The sequence below is a fragment of the Rhinoderma darwinii genome, chromosome 7 (assembly GCF_050947455.1).
Source record: "Rhinoderma darwinii isolate aRhiDar2 chromosome 7, aRhiDar2.hap1, whole genome shotgun sequence".
Classification (NCBI taxonomy): Eukaryota; Metazoa; Chordata; class Amphibia; order Anura; family Rhinodermatidae; genus Rhinoderma; species Rhinoderma darwinii.
In genome coordinates, this window is record NC_134693.1 from 139,665,552 (window position 1) to 139,689,840 (window position 24,289).

Genomic DNA, 24,289 nt, shown 5'->3' on the forward strand with positions numbered 1-24,289 from the left:
ATCCAGGGAGGTGGGGCCCGATGTCAAGAGAGGCGCGTCACCAAGGACGCGTCACCAAGGCAACGGCCGGGAGAGAAGTTCTCGGTAAGTACGAACTTTTTCTTTTTTTTTAACAGGTTTCTCGATATTGTGTTCGGCATTCACTGTCGAGGGTGCTGAAAGAGTTACTGCCGATCAGTTAGCTCTTTCAGCACCTTGGACAGTGACGGGCGTCGACTAGCCTCATCTCTATGATGGCGGCTGCGCGAAAATCACGCAGCCGCGCATCATACACGGATGACACACGCAGCTGTCAAATGGTTTTTGCGCGCGCAAAACGCTGCGTTGTTTGCGCGCGCAAAAACGCAACGCTCGTCTGAATCTGCCCTAAGAGTGAGGGGTTGCCATCCAGCTTTCCTCGAGTTCTGAATGACAAATCTGTCCCCTCCAGCATAACTAGGCAGAGTTACCATTCAAGAGTCTGGGAAAGCTGTATGACCACCTGTGTGGGCGCTGTAATAGTGGCTATATTGGTTGTCACCCAGATATAGAGGATGACAATCTGTCTGCCATTAAACATCTCACAGGAGTTCTCTTCTTGCTTGCCATTGTATAGTGAAAAACTCGGCAACTTTTTAATATACTTTGTATTTCAATTGTTCACCATTTTCAAGATCTCTACTTGCTGTCAGTGAATTGGAACATTCCTAAACATCCAGAGCCTGAAAACCTGTACAGACCTAATACTTCCCACAACTGAGAGATTCCTGTGACTCAAAACATTCATTGTTCCTTGACCCAGTACAGCTCACACAGCTGAGGGTTTGTTACATTGTATTATTAAGGCATTCCTCTGCGAGCACAGATATCTCTCACCTACAATGACACAAAGTACCAGGTCAATAAGCTGCGTGGTCAGAACAAAATCAGGGCGCATGAATGTTTCCATTCACTGACAACAAGCAGAGATCTTGACAACGATAAGGAATTTAAACACAAAGTCTATTACAAAGTAGCAAAACTTTTAATTACAAAGGATTAGCTTTATTTATATAAAACCAGAAAGTCATCTTCTGGGCCCAAGAACTGCGAGTTCCACCTCCTTGCATGGACTAATTCCTCAGGATAGAACTAATGTAGCAGAATCTTTTTGGACTAGTGATATCCACATAAACATGGGCAGAAAGTACAATCTCCGCGCTGACGCACTCACATATGACCCCATAGTGAAGAGAAACATTTGCCCCCCCCCCCCCATAGAGAAGAAGATTGGTTCTTGTTCTTCCTTTAAAGGCTGGGTTCACACAGAGTTTTTTTGCAGGCAGAAAATTCTGCCTCAAAATTCCGCCCGAAGATAAAGTATGTCGCTTTTTCCCGCAAGCGTTTTTTTCCGCTCGCGTGAAAAAAACGCCTCCCATTGAAGTCAATGGGAGGAATTTTCAGACTTTTGCGCGGTTTCCGTGCCAAAAAAATGTGTCGAAAAACTCAGTGTGAACTGGGCCTTGGAATTTTTTTTAATTATTTTATAGAAATCAGTGTATCAGTGTAATTGGTGCAACTTTGTAATGACTTTTTATTAAAAATTATTTTTACTTTTTTCAGATACAGCTGCTTTGTATCCGCTGACACTGAACCCGTCAGTCCCGCTGACCTGACGGATTCAGGTCTCAGCGCTAGATACGATACAGCTGCTCTATATACAGGATACAAAGCAGCTGTATCTCAAAAAGTAAAAATAATTTTTAATAAAAAGTCATTACAAAGTTGCACCAATCACACTGATACACTGTTTTATAAATCAATAATAAATATATATACACCGTATATATCTTCAAAGGCGTACATGGCCTTGTCTTTAAGACGGACACTAAGGAGAAGACTCACTTTCTGTAAAACAACATCCAGAGATCCTTTCTTCATGAGCCGGTAGATCAGGTAATGGTGTCCGGTCTCCAGGCAGAAGCCGAGCAGCTTCAGCAGATTTGGATGACGACATCTGTACAAGATACAGGAGGAGACGTGATACAAGACGTCTCAAAGGGGTCGTCTTACGAGGATATAATATACGAGCGAGACGAGGAAGGAGCAAGTAACAATCAGTTTATTTATTATTTATGCTGGGAGATCGGGGTTCCACTTTATGCCACAAATTAGCGCCTAATGTGATTGTCGCTTCGTTATCGCCATCCGGTTACTTGTGACTGATTAGCCCCTGTTCACATCACGCTATTGACCTCTGTTTCAGGTATATGCCGGGAAATGCTCCTGACGTATACCTCCGACGGAAAACGGCAATGTATCTCCCTGTATAGGCATACAGTGAGATACATCGTACATCGGTTTCCATTGTAAAAAAAAACACGTATACCGTGCAGTATTCATTTTTTCGCTGTATACAGTTGCATGGTGTGGCGCAGTCTACTACGCTATTCCATACGTTTTTTGTTTTTTTTACTGTATACCAACGAATACCGGCTGGATGTAATACAAAAGAACACTATTTTCCCCCCGCCGGGTTAATGGAGCCCTATGGATATGTTTAAGCCGCAAAAAGTTCCCATCGTACATGCTAAGCGTATACCACTAAACTGATGTATACAGCACAATATTATAATTTTTTTACAGTTTTATGTATATACATCTTAATCATTGTACAACGAAAAACGTTGCAACTTTCTAATATACTTTGTGTTTCAAATCCTCACTTTTTTAATATCTCTGATTGCACTCAGTGAATTGAAAAAATCCTGTATACATTCAGAAGTTAAAAAATAATGCATACCTAATACTTCTCACCGCTGAGCATTTCTTACAAAGGTTTCCAGTCTAGACAATCCTCTGTGATCTAAATACAAATCTCTTTCCTGTCCTATTAGTTGGTTACAACGTATTGGTGCAGGTCAAGTTGATTGTTTAGCTCTCAGAGGATTGTCTAGACTAAGATACATTGAAAAAAAAAACTTCAGCTGTGAGAAGAATTAGGTCTGTACAGGTTTTTAGCCTCTGAATGTCAACAAGAATGTTTCCATTCACTGACAGCAAGCATAAATCTTGAAAGTGTGGAATTGAAACACAAAGTATATTAGAAAGTTGCAGAACTTTTCATTCTACAGTGATTAGGATTCATTTATATAAAAAAATGGATGACCACTTTAAGATTATGTACAGTGTGATCCAGGGCTGCGGCTCTTACCGAAAACCTATTTGTGCTTCAGTTTGATAGAAGGAATCTGTCCTATCCGACTGCTCCATATGCACCTTAAAGAAAGTAAGACATGAGAATGACGTCTTCTGACATGAGATTCTCCTATAATAATACAGTAAAAAGTGATCCTAATAATTTACCTCCTTCAGCCTCTTTATTGCAAACATATTGTCTCCTTTCCATCCAACAAAGACATCAGCAAATTGTCCGCTGTGTATTATCCTGTCCACGCTGAACCTGTCCGTAGCTTCATCCAGTTGTAGTTTCGTCCAGTGCTGACACGAGGCGTTTACTGACAAACTGATCTCCTGCTGCGGAATACTCAGAACCTACCACGATGATAAAGATAGTATACAGCAACAGTCCACTATATACAAGAAGATGTATAACTTATACCAGCTGTACATATATAATTATATACAGAAGATACCCAGGTTATACCACCATGCTCCATATCACTATATACAAGAAGATGTATAACTTATACCAGCTGTACATATATAATTATATACAGAATATACCCAGGTTATACCAGCATGCTCCATATCACTATATACAAGAAGATGTATAACTTATACCAGCTGTACATATATAATTATATACAGAAGATACCCAGGTTATACCAGCATGCTCCATATCACTATATACAAGAAGATGTATAACTTATACCAGCTGTACATATATAATTATATACAGAAGATACCCAGGTTATACCAGCATGCTCCAGGTCACTATATACAAGAAGATGTATAACTTATACCTGTTGTACATATATAATTATATACAGAAGATACCCAGGTTATACCAGCATGCTCCATATCTCTATATACAAGAAGATGTATAACTTATACCAGCTGTACATATATAATCATATACAGAAGATACCCAGGTTATACCAGCATGCTCCATATCACTATATACAGGAAGATGTATAACTTATACCAGTTATACATATATAATTATATACAGAAGATACCCAGGTTATACCAGCATGCTCCATATCACTATATACAGAAGATGTATAACTTATACCAGCTGTACATATATAATTATATACAGAAGATACCCAGGTTATACCAGCACACTCCATATCACTATATACAAGAAGATGTATAACTTATACCAGCTGTACATATATAATTATATACAGGAGATACCCAGGTTATACCAGCATGCTCCATATCACTATATACAAGAAGATGTATAACTTATACCAGCTGTACATATATAATTATATACAGAAGATACCCAGGTTATACCAGCATGCTCCATATCACTATATACAAGAAGATGTATAACTTATACCAGCTGTACATATATAATTATATACAGAAGATACCCAGGTTATACCAGCACGCTCCATATCACTATATACAAGAAGATGTATAACTTATACCAGCTGTACATATATAATTATATACAGGAGATACCCAGGTTATACCAGCATGCTCCATATCACTATATACAAGAAGATGTATAACTTATACCAGCTGTACATATATAATTATATACAGAAGATACACAGGTTATACCAGCACGCTCCATATCACTATATACATGAAGATGTATAACTTATACCAGCTGTACATATATAATTATATACAGGAGATACCCAGGTTATACCAGCATGCTCCATATCACTATATACAAGAAGATGTATAACATATACCCGCTGTACATATATAATTATATACAGAAGATACCCAGGTTATACCAGCATGCTCCATATCACTATATACAAGAAGATGTATAACTTATACCAGCTGTACATATATAATTATATACAGGAGATACCCAGGTTATACCAGCATGCTCCATATCACTATATACAAGAAGATGTATAACATATACCCGCTGTACATATATAATTATATACAGAAGATACCCAGATTATACCAGCATGCTCCATATCACTATATACAAGAAGATGTATAACTTATACCAGCTGTACATATATAATTATATACAGAAGATACCCAGGTTATACCAGCATGCTCCATATCACTATATACAGGAAGATGTATAACTTATACCAGTTATACATATATAATTATATACAGAAGATACCCAGGTTATACCAGCATGCTCCATATCACTATATACAAGAAGATGTATAACTTATACCAGCTGTACATATATAATTATATACAGAAGATACCCAGGTTATACCAGCACGCTCCATATCACTATATACAAGAAGATGTATAACTTATACCAGCTGTACATATATAATTATATACAGGAGATACCCAGGTTATACCAGCATGCTCCATATCACTATATACAAGAAGATGTATAACTTATACCAGCTGTACATATATAATTATATACAGAAGATACCCAGGTTATACCAGCACGCTCCATATCACTATATACAAGAAGATGTATAACTTATACCAGCTGTACATATATAATTATATACAGGAGATACCCAGGTTATACCAGCACGCTCCATATCACTATATACAAGAAGATGTATAACTTATACCAGCTGTACATATATAATTATATACAGGAGATACCCAGGTTATACCAGCATGCTCCATATCACTATATACAAAAAGATGTATAACATATACCAGCTGTACATATATAATTATATACAGAAGATACCCAGGTTATACCAGCATGCTCCATATCACTATATACAAGAAGATGTATAACTTATACCAGCTGTACATATATAATTATATACAGGAGATACCCAGGTTATACCAGCATGCTCCATATCACTATATACAAGAAGATGTATAACATATACCCGCTGTACATATATAATTATATACAGAAGATACCCAGGTTATACCAGCATGCCCCATATCACTACATACAAGAAGATGTATAACCTATACCAGCTGTACATATATAATTATATACAGGAGATACCCAGGTTATACCAGCATGCCCCATATCACTACATACAAGAAGATGTATAACTTATACCAGCTGTACGTATATAATTATATACAGAAGATACCCAGGTTATACCAGCACGCTCCATATCACTATATACAAGAAGATGTATAACTTATACCAGCTGTACATATATAATTATATACAGGAGATACCCAGGTTATACCAGCATGCTCCATATCACTATATACAAGAAGATGTATAACTTATACCAGCTGTACATATATAATTATATACAGAAGATACCCAGGTTATACCAGCATGCCCCATATCACTACATACAAGAAGATGTATAACTTATACCAGCTGTACATATATAATTATATACAGAAGATACCCAGGTTATACCAGCATGCCCCATATCACTACATACAAGAAGATGTATAACTTATACCAGCTGTACATATATAATTATATACAGGAGATACCCAGGTTATACCAGCATGCTCCATATCACTATATACAAGAAGATGTATAACTTATACCAGCTGTACATATATAATTATATACAGAAGATACCCAGGTTATACCAGCATGCTCCATATCACTATATACAAGAAGATATGTAACTAATACCAGCTGTACATATATAATTATATACAGAAGATACCCAGGTTATACCAGCATGCTCCATATCACTATATACAAGAAGATGTATAACTTATACCAGCTGTACATATATAATTATATACAGGAGATACCCAGGTTATACCAGCATGCTCCATATCACTATATACAAGAAGATGTATAACTTATACCAGCTGTACATATATAATTATATACAGAAGATACCCAGGTTATACCAGCATGCTCCATATCACTATATACAAGAAGATGTATAACTTATACCAGCTGTACATATATAATTATATACAGAAGATACCCAGGTTATACCAGCATGCTCCATATCACTATATACAAGAAGTATAACTTATACCAGCTGTACATATATAATTATATACAGGAGATACCCAGGTTATACCAGCATGCTCCATATCACTATATACAAGAAGATGTATAACTTATACCAGCTGTACATATATAATTATATACAGAAGATACCCAGGTTATACCAGCACGCTCCATATCACTATATACAAGAAGATGTATAACTTATACCAGCTGTACATATATAATTATATACAGGAGATACCCAGGTTATACCAGCATGCTCCATATCACTATATACAAGAAGATGTATAACTTATACCAGCTGTACATATATAATTATATACAGAAGATACCCAGGTTATACCAGCATGCTCCATATCACTATATACAAGAAGATGTATAACTTATACCAGCTGTACATATATAATTATATACAGGAGATACCCAGGTTATACCAGCATGCTCCATATCACTATATACAAGAAGATGTATAACTTATACCAGCTGTACATATATAATTATATACAGAAGATACCCAGGTTATACCAGCATGCTCCATATCACTATATACAAGGAGATGTATAATATACCAGCTGTACATATATAATTATATACAGGAGATACCCAGGTTATACCAGCATGCTCCATATCACTATATACAAGAAGATGTATAACTTATACCAGCTGCACATATATAATTATATACAGAAGATACCCAGGTTATACCAGCATACTCCATATCACTATATACAAGAAGATGTATAACTTCTACCAGCTGTACATATATAATTATATACAGAAGATACCCAGGTTATACCAGCATGCTCCATATCACTATATACAAGAAGATGTATAACTTATACCAGCTGTACATATATAATTATACACAGAAGATACCCAGGTTATACGAGCATGCTCCATATCACTATATACAAGAAGATGTATAACTTATACCAGCTGTACATATAGAATTATACACAGAAGATACCCAGATTATACCAGCATGCTCCATATCACTATATACAAGAAGATGTATAACTTATACCAGCTGTACATATATAATTATATACAGGAGATACCCAGGTTATACCAGCATGCTCCATATCACTATATACAAGAAGATGTATAACTTATACCAGCTGTACATATATAATTATATACAGGAGATACCCAGGTTATACCAGCATGCTCCATATCACTATATACAAGAAGATGTATAACTTATACCAGCTGTACATATATAATTATATACAGAAGATACCCAGGTTATACCAGCACGCTCCATATCACTATATACAAGAAGATGTATAACTTATACCAGCTGTACATATATAATTATATACAGGAGATACCCAGGTTATACCAGCACGCTCCATATCACTATATACAAGAAGATGTATAACTTATACCAGCTGTACATATATAATTATATACAGGAGATACCCAGGTTATACCAGCATGCTCCATATCACTATATACAAAAAGATGTATAACATATACCAGCTGTACATATATAATTATATACAGAAGATACCCAGGTTATACCAGCATGCTCCATATCACTATATACAAGAAGATGTATAACTTATACCAGCTGTACATATATAATTATATACAGGAGATACCCAGGTTATACCAGCATGCTCCATATCACTATATACAAGAAGATGTATAACATATACCCGCTGTACATATATAATTATATACAGAAGATACCCAGGTTATACCAGCATGCCCCATATCACTACATACAAGAAGATGTATAACCTATACCAGCTGTACATATATAATTATATACAGGAGATACCCAGGTTATACCAGCATGCCCCATATCACTACATACAAGAAGATGTATAACTTATACCAGCTGTACATATATAATTATATACAGAAGATACCCAGGTTATACCAGCACGCTCCATATCACTATATACAAGAAGATGTATAACTTATACCAGCTGTACATATATAATTATATACAGGAGATACCCAGGTTATACCAGCATGCTCCATATCACTATATACAAGAAGATGTATAACTTATACCAGCTGTACATATATAATTATATACAGAAGATACCCAGGTTATACCAGCATGCCCCATATCACTACATACAAGAAGATGTATAACTTATACCAGCTGTACATATATAATTATATACAGAAGATACCCAGGTTATACCAGCATGCCCCATATCACTACATACAAGAAGATGTATAACTTATACCAGCTGTACATATATAATTATATACAGGAGATACCCAGGTTATACCAGCATGCTCCATATCACTATATACAAGAAGATGTATAACTTATACCAGCTGTACATATATAATTATATACAGAAGATACCCAGGTTATACCAGCATGCTCCATATCACTATATACAAGAAGATATGTAACTAATACCAGCTGTACATATATAATTATATACAGAAGATACCCAGGTTATACCAGCATGCTCCATATCACTATATACAAGAAGATGTATAACTTATACCAGCTGTACATATATAATTATATACAGGAGATACCCAGGTTATACCAGCATGCTCCATATCACTATATACAAGAAGATGTATAACTTATACCAGCTGTACATATATAATTATATACAGAAGATACCCAGGTTATACCAGCATGCTCCATATCACTATATACAAGAAGATGTATAACTTATACCAGCTGTACATATATAATTATATACAGAAGATACCCAGGTTATACCAGCATGCTCCATATCACTATATACAAGAAGTATAACTTATACCAGCTGTACATATATAATTATATACAGGAGATACCCAGGTTATACCAGCATGCTCCATATCACTATATACAAGAAGATGTATAACTTATACCAGCTGTACATATATAATTATATACAGAAGATACCCAGGTTATACCAGCACGCTCCATATCACTATATACAAGAAGATGTATAACTTATACCAGCTGTACATATATAATTATATACAGGAGATACCCAGGTTATACCAGCATGCTCCATATCACTATATACAAGAAGATGTATAACTTATACCAGCTGTACATATATAATTATATACAGAAGATACCCAGGTTATACCAGCATGCTCCATATCACTATATACAAGAAGATGTATAACTTATACCAGCTGTACATATATAATTATATACAGGAGATACCCAGGTTATACCAGCATGCTCCATATCACTATATACAAGAAGATGTATAACTTATACCAGCTGTACATATATAATTATATACAGAAGATACCCAGGTTATACCAGCATGCTCCATATCACTATATACAAGGAGATGTATAATATACCAGCTGTACATATATAATTATATACAGGAGATACCCAGGTTATACCAGCATGCTCCATATCACTATATACAAGAAGATGTATAACTTATACCAGCTGCACATATATAATTATATACAGAAGATACCCAGGTTATACCAGCATGCTCCATATCACTATATACAAGAAGATGTATAACTTATACCAGCTGTACATATATAATTATATACAGAAGATACCCAGGTTATACCAGCATGCTCCACATCACTATATACAAGAAGATATATAACTTATACCAGCTGTACATATATAATTATATACAGAAGATACTCAGGTTATACCAGCATGCTCCATATCACTATATACAAGAAGATGTATAACTTATACCAGCTGTACATATATATTATATAGAGGAGATACCCAGGTTATACCAGCATGCTCCATATCACTATATACAAGAAGATGTATAACTTATACCAGCTGTACATATATAATTATACACAGAAGATACCCAGGTTATACCAGCATGCTCCATATCACTATATACAGGAAGATGTATAACTTATACCAGCTGTACATATATAATTATACACAGAAGATACCCAGGTTATACCAGCATGCTCCATATCACTATATACAGGAAGATGTATAACTTATACCAGCTGTACATATATAATTATATACAGGAGATACCCAGGTTATACCAGCATGCTCCATATCACTATATACAAGAAGATGTATAACTTATACCAGCTGTACATATATAATTATACACAGAAGATACCCAGGTTATACCAGCATGCTCCATATCACTATATACAAGAAGATGTATAACTTATAACAGCTGTACATATATAATTATATACAGAAGATACCCAGGTTATACCAACATGCTCCATATCACTATATACAAGAAGATGTATAACTTATACCAGCTGTACATATCTAATTATATACAGAAGATACCCAGGTTATACCAGCATGCACCATATCACTATATACAAGAAGATGTATAACTTATACTAGCTGTACATATATAATTATATACAGAAGATACCCAGGTTACACCAGCATGCTCCATATCACTATATACAAGAAGATGTATAACTTATACCAGCTGTACATATATAATTATATACAGAAGATACCCAGGTTATACCAGCATTCACCATATCACTATATACAAGAAGATGTATAACTTATACCAGCTGTACATATATAATTATATACAGGAGATACCCAGGTTATACCAGCATGCTCCATATCACTATATACAAGAAGATGTATAACTTATACCAGCTGTACATATATAATTATATACAGAAGATACCCAGGTTATACCAGCATGCTCCATATCACTATATACAAGAAGATCTATAACTTATACCAGCTGTACATATATAATTATATACAGAAGATGCCCAGGTTATAACAGCATGCTCCATATCACTATATACAAGAAGATGTATAACTTATACCAGCTGTACATATATAATTATACACAGAAGATACCCAGGTTATACCAGCATGCTCCATATCACTATATACAAGAAGATGTATAACTTATACCAGCTGTACATATATAATTATATACAGGAGATACCCAGGTTATACCAGCATGCTCCATATCACTATATACAAGGAGATGTATAACTTATACCAGCTGTACATATATAATTATATACAGGAGATACCCAGGTTATAGCAGCATGCTCCATATCACTACATACAAGAAGATGTATAACTTATACCAGCTGTACATATATAATTATATACAGAAGATACCCAGGTTATACCAGCATGCTCCATAATCACTATATACAAGAAGATGTATAACTTATACCAGCTGTACATATATAATTATATACAGAAGATACCCAGGTTATATCAGCATGCTCCATAATCACTATATACAAGAAGATGTATAACTTATACCAGCTGTACATATATAATTATATATAGAAGATACCCAGGTTATACCAGCATGCTCCATATCACTATATACAGGAAGATGTATAACTTATACCAGCTGTACATATATAATTATATACAGAAGATACCCAGGTTATACCAACATGCTCCATATCACTATATACAAGAAGATGTATCACTTATACCAGCTGTACATATATAATTATATACAGAAGATACCCAGGTTATACCAGCATGCTCCATATCACTATATACAAGAAGATGTATAACTTATACCAGCTGTACATATATAATTATATACAGGAGATACCCAGGTTATACCAGCATGCTCCATATCACTATATACAAGAAGATGTATAACTTATACCAGCTGTACATATATAATTATATACAGAAGATACCCAGGTTATACCAGCATACTCCATATCACTATATACAAGAAGATGTATAACTTCTACCAGCTGTACATATATAATTATATACAGAAGATACCCAGGTTATACCAGCATGCTCCATATCACTATATACAAGAAGATGTATAACTTATACCAGCTGTACATATATAATTATACACAGAAGATACCCAGGTTATACGAGCATGCTCCATATCACTATATACAAGAAGATGTATAACTTATACCAGCTGTACATATAGAATTATACACAGAAGATACCCAGATTATACCAGCATGCTCCATATCACTATATATAAGAAGATGTATAACTTATACCAGCTGTACATATATAATTATATACAGGAGATACCCAGGTTATACCAGCATGCTCCATATCACTATATACAAGAAGATGTATAACTTATACCAGCTGTACATATATAATTATATACAGGAGATACCCAGGTTATACCAGCATGCTCCATATCACTATATACAAGAAGATGTATAACTTATACCAGCTGTACATATATAATTATATACAGAAGATACCCAGGTTATACCAGCATGCTCCATATCACTATATACAAGAAGATGTATAACTTATACAAGCTGTACATATATAATTATATACAGAAGATACCCAGGTTATACCAGCATGCTCCATATCACTATATACAGGAAGATGTATAACTTATACCAGCTGTACATATATAATTATATACAGAAGATACCCAGGTTATACCAGCATGCTCCATATCACTATATACAGGAAGATGTATAACTTATACCAGCTGTACATATATAATTATATACAGAAGATACCCAGGTTATACCAGCATGCTCCATATCACTATATACAGGAAGATGTATAACTTATACCAGCTGTACATATATAATTATATACAGGAGATACCCAGGTTATATCAGCATGCTCCATATCACTATATACAAGAAGATGTATAACTTACACCAGCTGTACATATATAATTATATACAGAAGATACCCGGGTTATACCAGCATGCTCCATATTACTATGTACAAGAAGATGTATAACTTATACCAGCTGTACATATATAATTATATACAGGAGATACCCAGGTTATACCAGCATGCTCCATATCACTATATACAAGAAGATGTATAACTTATACCAGCTGTACATATATAATTATATACAGAAGATACCCAGGTTATACCAGCATGCTCCATATCACTATATACAGGAAGATGTATAACTTATACCAGCTGTACATATATAATTATACACAGAAGATACCCAGGTTATACCAGCATGCTCCATATCACTATATACAAGAAGATGTATAACTATATAACACACATACTTGATCTGTTCCCAACAACTGATCAGGATATGAGTCTATCCATAGGGACCTCAGCAGTTCTGATGGGGGTTGTGGTGGTGAAGGCAGCGGCTGCGCTTTGGGTTCTGTAACAAGCAGTAAACATTGAGCCTCCATTGACCTCACAAATCACAGTCCTATAACACAATCTCATAGACATTACCTGAAACTTTATCTGTCGCACCATTGCAGTTCCTGTAGTTTCTTTCTGCTCCCCCAGAAGCTTGTGGAGCTGCTCTCCTCCCATCAGTCAAAGGGGATGTCCCGGGACTACAGGGGTCTGTATAATACATCACAACTAATTATACTTTATAGGCCCCCTCGCCTAGATCACAGCCACAAATACAGCATTGCGTATACATGTTTAATATTAATGAATTTGTCCTTCCAAATTTACATGTGCGGGATTATCTAGCTTGGAAGGATCTATTGGTCATCCTGAGCTTCATGGTACATGAATATAATGCCAAAGCCACAGTGAAGACTGACACAAGCACAACCGGTCGCAGTACAAGAGAGGGAGCTTAGACAGAATTAAAGGGGGATGTCCAGGATTGAAAAAAGCACGATGCTTGCTGCCAAAAACAGTGCCACACCTGCCCATGGATTGTGTCTGGTATTGCAGCTCAGCTCCATCGAAGTGAATGGGGCTGTGCTGCAATACCACACACAACCTGTGGACAAGTGTGGCGCTGTTTCTGGAAAAAAGCAGCCATGTTTTTCTAATCCTGGACAAGATGCAGATGTATATGCCATTCTGGGTTACTGGAAAGCTGGGTGACATCCCCTCAGGGTATAGATCAGAATAACATACAATGTCACAGAAGAGTGAAAGGGTTAAACTTACACTGCTGGAGAATTTCTAATGCCCGGTAGAGCTCCAGCTTCTGAAGAATGAGCTCCAGGTCCTGGACAGTGGCCAGCTTCTGCCCCCAGCTCCACAGTAACTCCCTGGTGACATAGTCCCCCGCTCTCCGCCTCATATAGAAGCGCTGGACGGTTGTCAGGTCATTCAGGACATGTGACGCTGCGATAGAAAAAAAAGAAATCCAAGTGTCATGTAAACCGTGGACACATTGATGACGCTGATATACCCCGTGTATAAAGCTCTGTCCCCTAAAAAAAAAGAGGGGGTGTAACTGGTTTTAAGCAAATAAGTTTAATCATTGTATAATAAAAAGTTCTGCAACTTTCCCATATACTTTGTGTTTCAGTTCTTCACTGTTTTTCTGATTTCTGCTTGCGGTCAGTGAATAGGAAAATTTTTGTTATCACCCAGCGGCTAAAAACCGGTATAGACCCATCGTCCAGCAAAAGGTTAGCTACAGTTGTATTAAGAATATACCCATTCACTGACAGCAAGCAGAGGCTTTAAAAATAACTGATACATATAATATATTAGAAATGTGCAGGACTTTAATTACAGAAAGAAAGGAAAACCCTGTACATTTTGTTACAGTACCGACGACATGGTACTTCTCACAGCTGAGGGTTTGTTACAATTGTATCTGGTGTAGACAATCACCTGTGAGCTAAACAGCCTGGACTCCAGATTGATACATGTTAATTGCACTGATACATTGTAACAAATTATCAGGACAGGAGAGAGATTTGTGCAGCTGTTCTGTTTAGCTAAGTCCTTGTTCACATCTGCGTTAGAGGCCTCCGTCGCAGATTACACGGAAAATACCGGATAGAACAGCGTAGCATGCTGCGCTATTTTCCCCCGTAAAACCACAGACACCCCGATGGAAAGCTAACGGAACCCATTAAAGTCAATGGGTACCTTTGGCCGCCGGTGGTGTCCCTGGTGCAACGGGTCCGGCGCTTCCGGTTAATACAGAGCGCACATGTGAACTAAGCCTTACAGAGGATTCTGTAGACGAGATATGATAGTAAAAAAACCCTCAGCTGTGATATGTATTAGGTCAGGATCGGTTCTTACGGGTTCTGGATTAAAACAAGATCTTAAGATGTGCTGTTTTAGGCTCTGTTCACACCTACGTTGAGGTTTTCATCACTTTTACAGCAAGAATAGCGCAGCATTCAGCATTATTCTTGCCATCAGAACGACGGAAACCTTGATGGACCCCTGACGGATTCTATTTGAAGTCAATCTGGTGACTTTGGATCCACATACTTACCAACAATGACATTGCTGGCAAAAATAATTCCATCCTACAATGGATCCGACACAGCGTCATGTATTCTGTTATAAACGATAGACATGACGCCAGTCTGAACAGAACCAAACACCCTGGTAGATTGTATCCCACCCCCCCCCCCCCCAGGGCACCATCAGCAACTATGGATATATGGTCATTATACGGCTAGTAATAAAATAAAATAAAAACACCCAACCTGCTAGATCTCGATGTCTATAAGCAGCACCGCTCACAGCAGAGCAATAGAGGAAGTGCAAGAGCCGGGGATTCGGACTTCCTTCCTCTTTGACTAAATATTAACAATTTGTAGAAATCAATGGAGAGATCAGCGATGTTAATTACAAACAATCGTAGCTGCTCACCACAGTAAGCACAGATTATTACTGAGACGTTGTAGAACCTCTAATATTATATGCGCTAATCAGATATACTCCAGAGCTGCACTCACTATTCTGCTGGTGGAGTCAATGTGTACATACATTATATTACTTATCCTGTACTGATCCTGAGTTACATCCTGTATTATACTCCAGAGCTGCACTCACTATTCTGCTGGTGGAGTCACTGTGTACATACATTACATTACTTATCCTGTACTGATCCTGAGTTATATCCTGTATTATACTCCAGAGCAGCACTCACTATTCTGCTGGTGGAGTCACTGTGTACATACATTACATTACTTATCCTGTGCTGATCCTGAGTTATATCCTGTATTATACTCCAGAGCTGCACTCACTATTCTGCTGGTGGAGTCACTGTGTACATACATTACTTATCCTGTACTGATCCTGAGTTACATCCTGTATTATACTCCAGAGCTGCACTCACTATTCTGCTGGTGGAGTCACTGTGTACATACATTACATTACTTATTCTGCACTGATCCTGAGTTACATCCTGTATTATACTCCAGAGCTGCACTCACTATTCTGCTGGGGGAGTCACAGTGTACATACATTACATTACTTATCCTGTACTGATCCTGAGTTACATCCTGTATTTTACTCCAGAGCTGCACTCATTATTCTGCTGGAGGAGTCACTGTGCACATACATTACATTACTTATCCTGTACTGATCCTGGGTTACATCCTGTATTATACTCCAGAGCTGCACTCATTATTCTGCTGGAGGAGTCACTGTGCACATACATTACATTACTTATCCTGTACTGTTCCTGAGTTATATCCTGTATTATACTCCAGAGCTGCACTCACTATTCTGCTGGTCGAGTCACTGTGTACATACATTACATTACTTATCCTGTACTGATCCTGAGTTATATCCTGTATTATACTCCAGAGCTGCACTCACTGTTCTGCTGGTGGAGTCACTGCGTACATACATTACATTACTTATCCTGTTCTGATCCTGAGTTACATCCTGTATTATACTCCAGAGCTGCACTCACTATTCTGCTGGTGGAGTCACTGTGTACATACATTACTTATCCTGTACTGATCCTGAGTTACATCCTGTATTATACTCCAGAGCTGCACTCACTATTCTGCTGGTGGAGTCACTGTGTACATATATTACATTACTTATCCTGTACTGATCCTGAGTTACATCCTGTATTATACTCCAGAGCTGCACTCACTATTCTGCTGGTGGAGTCACTGTGTACATACATTACATTACTTATTCTGCACTGATCCAGAGTTACAGCCTGTATTATACTCCAGAGCTGCACTCATTATTCTGCTGGAGGAGTCACTGTGTGCATACATTACATTACTTATCCTGTACTGATCCTGAGTTACATCCTGTATTATACTCCAGAGCTGCACTCATTCTGCTGGAGGAGTCACTGTGTGCATACATTACATTACTTATCCTGTACTGATCCTGAGTTACATCCTGTATTATACACCAGAGCTGCACTCACTATTCTGCTGGTGGAGTCACTGTGTACATACATTACATTACTTATCCTGTACTGATCCTGAGTTATATCCTGTATTATACTCCAGAGCAGCACTCACTATTCTGCTGGTGGAGTCACTGTGTACATACATTACATTACTTATCCTGTGCTGATCCTGAGTTATATCCTGTATTATACTCCAGAGCTGCACTCACTATTCTGCTGGTGGAGTCACTGTGTACATACATTACTTATCCTGTACTGATCCTGAGTTACATCCTGTATTATACTCCAGAGCTGCACTCACTATTCTGCTGGTGGAGTCACTGTGTACATACATTACATTACTTATTCTGCACTGATCCTGAGTTACATCCTGTATTATACTCCAGAGCTGCACTCACTATTCTGCTGGGGGAGTCACAGTGTACATACATTACATTACTTATCCTGTACTGATCCTGGGTTACATCCTGTATTATACTCCAGAGCTGCACTCATTATTCTGCTGGAGGAGTCACTGTGCACATACATTACATTACTTATCCTGTACTGTTCCTGAGTTATATCCTGTATTATACTCCAGAGCTGCACTCACTATTCTGCTGGTAGAGTCACTGTGTACATACATTATATTACTTATCCTGTACTGAACCTGAGTTATATCCTGTATTATACTCTAGAGCTGCACTCACTATTCTGCTGGTGGAGTCACTGTGTACATACATTATATTACTTATCCTGTACTGATCCTGAGTTACATCCTGTATTATACTCAAGAGCTACACTCACTATTCTGCTGGCAGAGTCACTGTGTACATACGTTACATTACTTATCCTGTACTGATCCTGAGTTACATCCTGTATTATACTCCGGAGCTGCACTCACTATTCTTCTGGTGGAGTCACTGTGTACATACATTATATTACTTATCCTGTACTGATCCTGAGTTACATCCTGTATTATACTCCAGAGCTGCACTCATTATTCTGCTGGAGGAGTCACTGTGTGCATACATTACATTACTTATCCTGTACTGATCCTGAGTTACATCCTGTATTATACTCCAGAGCTGCACTCACTATTCTGCTGGTCGAGTCACTGTGTACATACATTACATTACTTATCCTGTACTGATCCTGAGTTATATCCTGTATTATACTCCAGAGCTGCACTCACTGTTCTGCTGGTGGAGTCACTGCGTACATACATTACATTACTTATCCTGTTCTGATCCTGAGTTACATCCTGTATTATACTCCAGAGCTGCACTCACTATTCTGCTGGTGGAGTCACTGTGTACATACATTACTTATCCTGTACTGATCCTGAGTTACATCCTGTATTATACTCCAGAGCTGCACTCACTATTCTGCTGGTGGAGTCACTGTGTACATATATTACATTACTTATCCTGTACTGATCCTGAGTTACATCCTGTATTATACTCCAGAGCTGCACTCACTATTCTGCTGGTGGAGTCACTGTGTACATACATTACATTACTTATTCTGCACTGATCCAGAGTTACAGCCTGTATTATACTCCAGAGCTGCACTCATTATTCTGCTGGAGGAGTCACTGTGTGCATACATTACATTACTTATCCTGTACTGATCCTGAGTTACATCCTGTATTATACTCCAGAGCTGCACTCATTCTGCTGGAGGAGTCACTGTGTGCATACATTACATTACTTATCCTGTACTGATCCTGAGTTACATCCTGTATTATACACCAGAGCTGCACTCACTATTCTGCTGGTGGAGTCACTGTGTACATACATTACATTACTTATCCTGTACTGATCCGGAGTTATATCCTGTATTATACTCCAGAGCTGCACTCACTATTCTGCTGGTGGAGTCACTGTGTACATACATTACATTACTTATCCTGTACTGATCCTGAGTTATATCCTGTATTATACTCCAGAGCTGCACTCACTATTCTGCTGGTGGAGTCACTGTGTACATACATTACATTACTTATTCTGCACTGATCCTGAGTTACATCCTGTATTATACTCCAGAGCTGCACTCACTATTCGGCTGGATTCACACAAACGTGTATTGCGTCCGTGCGGGCCGCGTGGTTTTCACGCGCTACGCACAGACCAATACAAGTCTATGGGGCAGTACAGACAGTCCGTGCTTTTTGCGCAGCGTTTGTCCGCTGCGCAAAAAGCGCGGCACAGTCAATATCTCCGCGTATTTTGCGCATCACGCACCCATTGAAGTCAATGGGTGCGTGAAAACCACGCATGCCGCACAGAAGCTCTTCCGTGCGAACTGCCTGTTTCGCGCACCAGCTGTCAAAAGGATGAATGTAAACAGAAAAGCACCACGTGCTTTTCTGTTTACAAACATCCGAATGGCGTGTCATAATGATGGCGGCTGCGCGAAAATCACTCAGCCACGCATCATATGGTAATGACACACGGAGCTGGTAAGTGCCTTTTGCACACGCTCGTGTAAATCCGCCCTTAGAAGGAAGATATTTAACAACCATTTCCATATATGTTTTGTCTTAAGGTGTTAGGGTATGTTCACACAGCTTATTTTCAGATGTTTTTCGGGCCGTAAATGGACGAAAATGGCAGACGGGCCGTTTTTTTTTTACATGGCAGTTTTGAAAAACAGCCGCGTAAAAAAAATGCCTGCGAAAAAGAAGTGCATGTCACTTCTTGACCCGTTTTTGGAGCCGTATTTTATTGACTCTATAGAAAAACAGCCGTAAAAATACGCCACGAAAAAACGCAAACGCATTCTTACCAAATCGCATCCACTCCCAGTCATTCAGGCTGTCAACACAGCGGCAGAAATCGTCCAGAATCCTCGGTGAGATGTCGATGATCAGAGGGGATGGACTGCGGCCGCTCAGGGAACTCGCCATCTTCGCCTTTTTCGTAATCAACGGCCCCAAATATGACTTTAAAAATTCTGTAGAATTGATATTTAAGCAAAATAATAAATAATATATCACAAAAAGACTCAACTGAGACTGACGGGAAGGAACCCCGAATTTATCAGGATGTTTTGCATATTATGGGTTTTCCAGTTTTATGTCATTCTGTAATGAAATGTTCTGAAAATTTCTAACATACATTGTGTTTCAATTCCTCAACATTTTCAAGAACCCTGCTTGTCGTCAGTGAATAGGAACATTCTTGTTTACACCCAGAGGCTGAAAACATGTACAGACTTAAAGGGGTTTTCCCATGAGAGACATTTATTAAATTTTCACAGGATGTCATAACTGTCAGATAGATGCGGGTCCCACACCTATCTCTAGAGCGGGGCACCTAAACCCCGTTCTAGCTTGGTCTGATTTTGCTGCCTCCCGGCCACTTCCTGATTACATGGTCAGAAGTTACGTAAACAGCGTAACTCGCTGAGCTAGGCTGTTTCCGTAGGTCCCATAGTAGTGAATGGCAGATACGGAAATAGTGTAGCATGCGAGCTGCGCTGTTTCCGTAACTTCCGACCATATAACCTTTTTATGGTCGGAATTCACCTGGTTCAGAGGTGGGACACGCATCTATCTGACATTCATGAGATGTCCTTTGGATATGTCATAAACGTCTCTCATGGGAAAACCCCACAGCTGAAGGTTTGCTACAATTGTATCCAGTCTAGACCATGCTCCGTGAGCTAAACACATCAGCAGCACAAATCTTTCTCTGATAGTTTGTTACAATGTATCAGTGCAGGTAAAATATATCAGTCAGGTGTGCAGACTTTTTAGCTCACAGAGGATTGTCCAGACTGGATACAATTTTAGCAAACTTTCAGTTGAGAGAATGATTCATTTTTTTTTCTCCTCACGATGAAAATAAGAAGGTTCACATTCACAGACAGCAAGCAGAGATATTGGCAATTTTAAGGGAATTTTTACAGTTAGAAGTTGAATACTTGTCCTGATCATGTCCAGCTCCCACAGATGCAGGACTTGTTGCTGTGTGTCTGTATATGTGTCATTTGAATGTGATTAAGATAGGATTCAGCCTCCAAATGTTTTCATTCACTGACAGTACCAGATATCTTGAAAATTGTGGATGAAAAAAACAAAAAACCCTAATTAGCCAGCCAATATAATATCAGGTCAAATGTATCATTTCTGGAGTCCAGGCTGTTTAGCTCACAGAGTATTATCTACCCTGGATACAACTGTAACAAACCCTCAGCTGTGAGAAGTATTAGGTATATACAGGTCTTCAGCCTCTGGATTAAAAAAAAAAAAAAAAAGAGACATTTCATTCACTCACAGTAAACAGAGATCTTGAAAATGTTTGGGAAATATAAGATGATTTATATTTTCAATGCTTCCCAAGGCGAATACCGGACAGAAAAATGGATATTTGCTTTTAAAAAAGCTGGGTGACAAACACCACGGCTCCTATAACAACTCCAACAGGGTTATCACCCAGCTTTCCCAGACTCCTGAACAGAAAATCAGCCTATTTATGCTGTGAGGTATTTCTCTTTCAAGACTCTGGGAAAGCTGGGCTCACAAGCCGTATTAAATATAGTTGTTTATGGAAAAGTTGGGTACCAAGCATTATGGCTGACGGTTTCCCACCTCTGCTTGCTTTGCGGTTGATTTTTCCATTGGCCTCAATGGGGAATTAACCCTTAAATTCACCACATCATGGGCATTTCCAAATCCAGAATGTTCCATTAATGTCTGATAGATGCGGGTCCCAGCTCTGTCATCCACGCCTAGATCGAGAAAGATAGACCTCCATCCTCCCTGGTGGGGCCGCCGCCTCTCCAGGGATGTTGGGTGCCCCCCGTTCTGGAGATAGGTGCGGGTCCAGCTCTATCTGACATTTATGGCATATCCCATGGAGTCGGGAATACTTCTTTAATACAAAGAATAATTGATCAAATCCGCATAATTGCAGAAAAGTCTGTAATTCTCTACGTTAGAAGGGGCCGCGTTACCCACCTGATGCTGCCGAGTCCTGAAGTGATCTGTAGAGCGAAAGCTGGAAGATTTGCCAATATCCGGGCGGTTACAGAAGACTCAGCACGCAACCAGTGACGGCAAATGCAAGTGATTCACTGTGGTGTCTGGTCCCCGATGCTGCAGGTTCATGGGCGGTGCATCACTTTATGGGACGGGCCGATGCTGCAACCCTCAAACCGCCCAGGGGTTCCCCTAGTTCCTTCCTGTTTAGAGATCCCCGAAGCAACCGGTGCAGCCGTCATAGACTGCAGAACAACAAATAGTCGCACGGCATCAACTTCCTTTTAGGTACCGGGGGGGGGGGGAGTACCCAGAATGTCACCCAACCAGTAGAGCAGGAAGCGCAGATTACAGCAGAAAAATCTCTGATCTGAAAAGTATGGAAGTGGTGGGGGGGCTGCGATAAGGTGAGAGGAGCGGATATTAGAGGACGGGTGAGTTACGAGCCGCCGGTCCAGTCCTATGTAAATAAAGCTTAATCGTTGCATAATGGAAAGTTCTGAAACTGTCATAGATTTTGTGTTTCAATTCCTCAACCATTTCTTCTTGCTGTCAGAGAATGGAAGAACTCTTGTTTACACCTAGAGGCTGTAATTCCATTCAGATCTAAGAGTATGTTCACACGTCTTATTTTCGGCCAATAAACGGCCGAAAAGCGAACGGAAAATCGGAAGGAGAACGCCACCAAACATCTGCCTATTGATTTCAATGGGAAAAACGGCGCTCTGTTCCGACGGGGCCTTTTTTGAAAAACGGCCACATTAAAAAACGCCCTCGAAAAAGAAGTGCCTGTCACTTCTTGGGACGTTTTTGGAGCCATTTTCCATTGACACCATAGAAAAACAGCTCCAATTACGTCCGTAATGGACGCAGCGAAAAGCGCCTGCACTTGACATTACGGCTGAAATTCAGGAGCTGTTTTCTCCTGAAAACAGCTCCGTAATTTCAGCAGTAATGGACGTGTGAACATACCCTAAATGTATCAGGAGGGAGTCCAATCTATTTAGCTCACACGATATTGTCTAGACTAGATACAATTGAAACAAACCCTCAGCTGTAAGAAATATTAGGTCTGCACACAGAGGGCTCTCCGGGCATTTCATTTTGAGGACCTATCCTTAGGATAAACCATCAATATCAGACTCCAGCCGATCACCTGATTGAAGGGGGCCATGGCGATAAACGCTGCGGCCTCTTCAATGTTTACCAGGCGCAGCACCGTACATATCCGTAGCGGCGGCTGTGCCTGAGATCGCAGCTAAATCCCATTCACTTGAATAGGACCGGAACTGTAATCCCAGGCACAGCCGC

At 38.5% G+C, this 24,289-nt stretch overlaps 1 protein-coding gene across 3 annotated transcripts in view; it reads right to left on the bottom strand.

Annotated features, from left to right (window-relative positions):
- The window catches only part of IRAK2 (interleukin 1 receptor associated kinase 2), a 37,008-nt gene extending 13,717 nt beyond the window's left edge, over nucleotides 1-23,291 (bottom strand). For 2 of the 3 annotated variants that reach the window (XM_075831849.1, XM_075831851.1), the window contains exons 1-8: nucleotides 22,958-23,291; nucleotides 20,782-20,949; nucleotides 14,820-14,999; nucleotides 14,136-14,252; nucleotides 13,955-14,058; nucleotides 3,325-3,513; nucleotides 3,173-3,237; nucleotides 1,864-1,975 (exon numbers count right to left, since the gene is read on the bottom strand). In XM_075831849.1, coding sequence (XP_075687964.1) covers nucleotides 1,864-1,975; nucleotides 3,173-3,237; nucleotides 3,325-3,513; nucleotides 13,955-14,058; nucleotides 14,136-14,252; nucleotides 14,820-14,999; nucleotides 20,782-20,902 — 888 coding nt within the window. In that variant the 5' untranslated portion in view covers nucleotides 20,903-20,949; nucleotides 22,958-23,291. Of the gene's footprint in view, nucleotides 1-1,863; nucleotides 1,976-3,172; nucleotides 3,238-3,324; nucleotides 3,514-13,954; nucleotides 14,059-14,135; nucleotides 14,253-14,819; nucleotides 15,000-20,781; nucleotides 21,495-22,957 lie in introns of those variants that run through there. The other variant, XM_075831850.1, reaches the window with a different exon arrangement.
- Nucleotides 23,292-24,289: the final 998 nt, after the last annotated feature.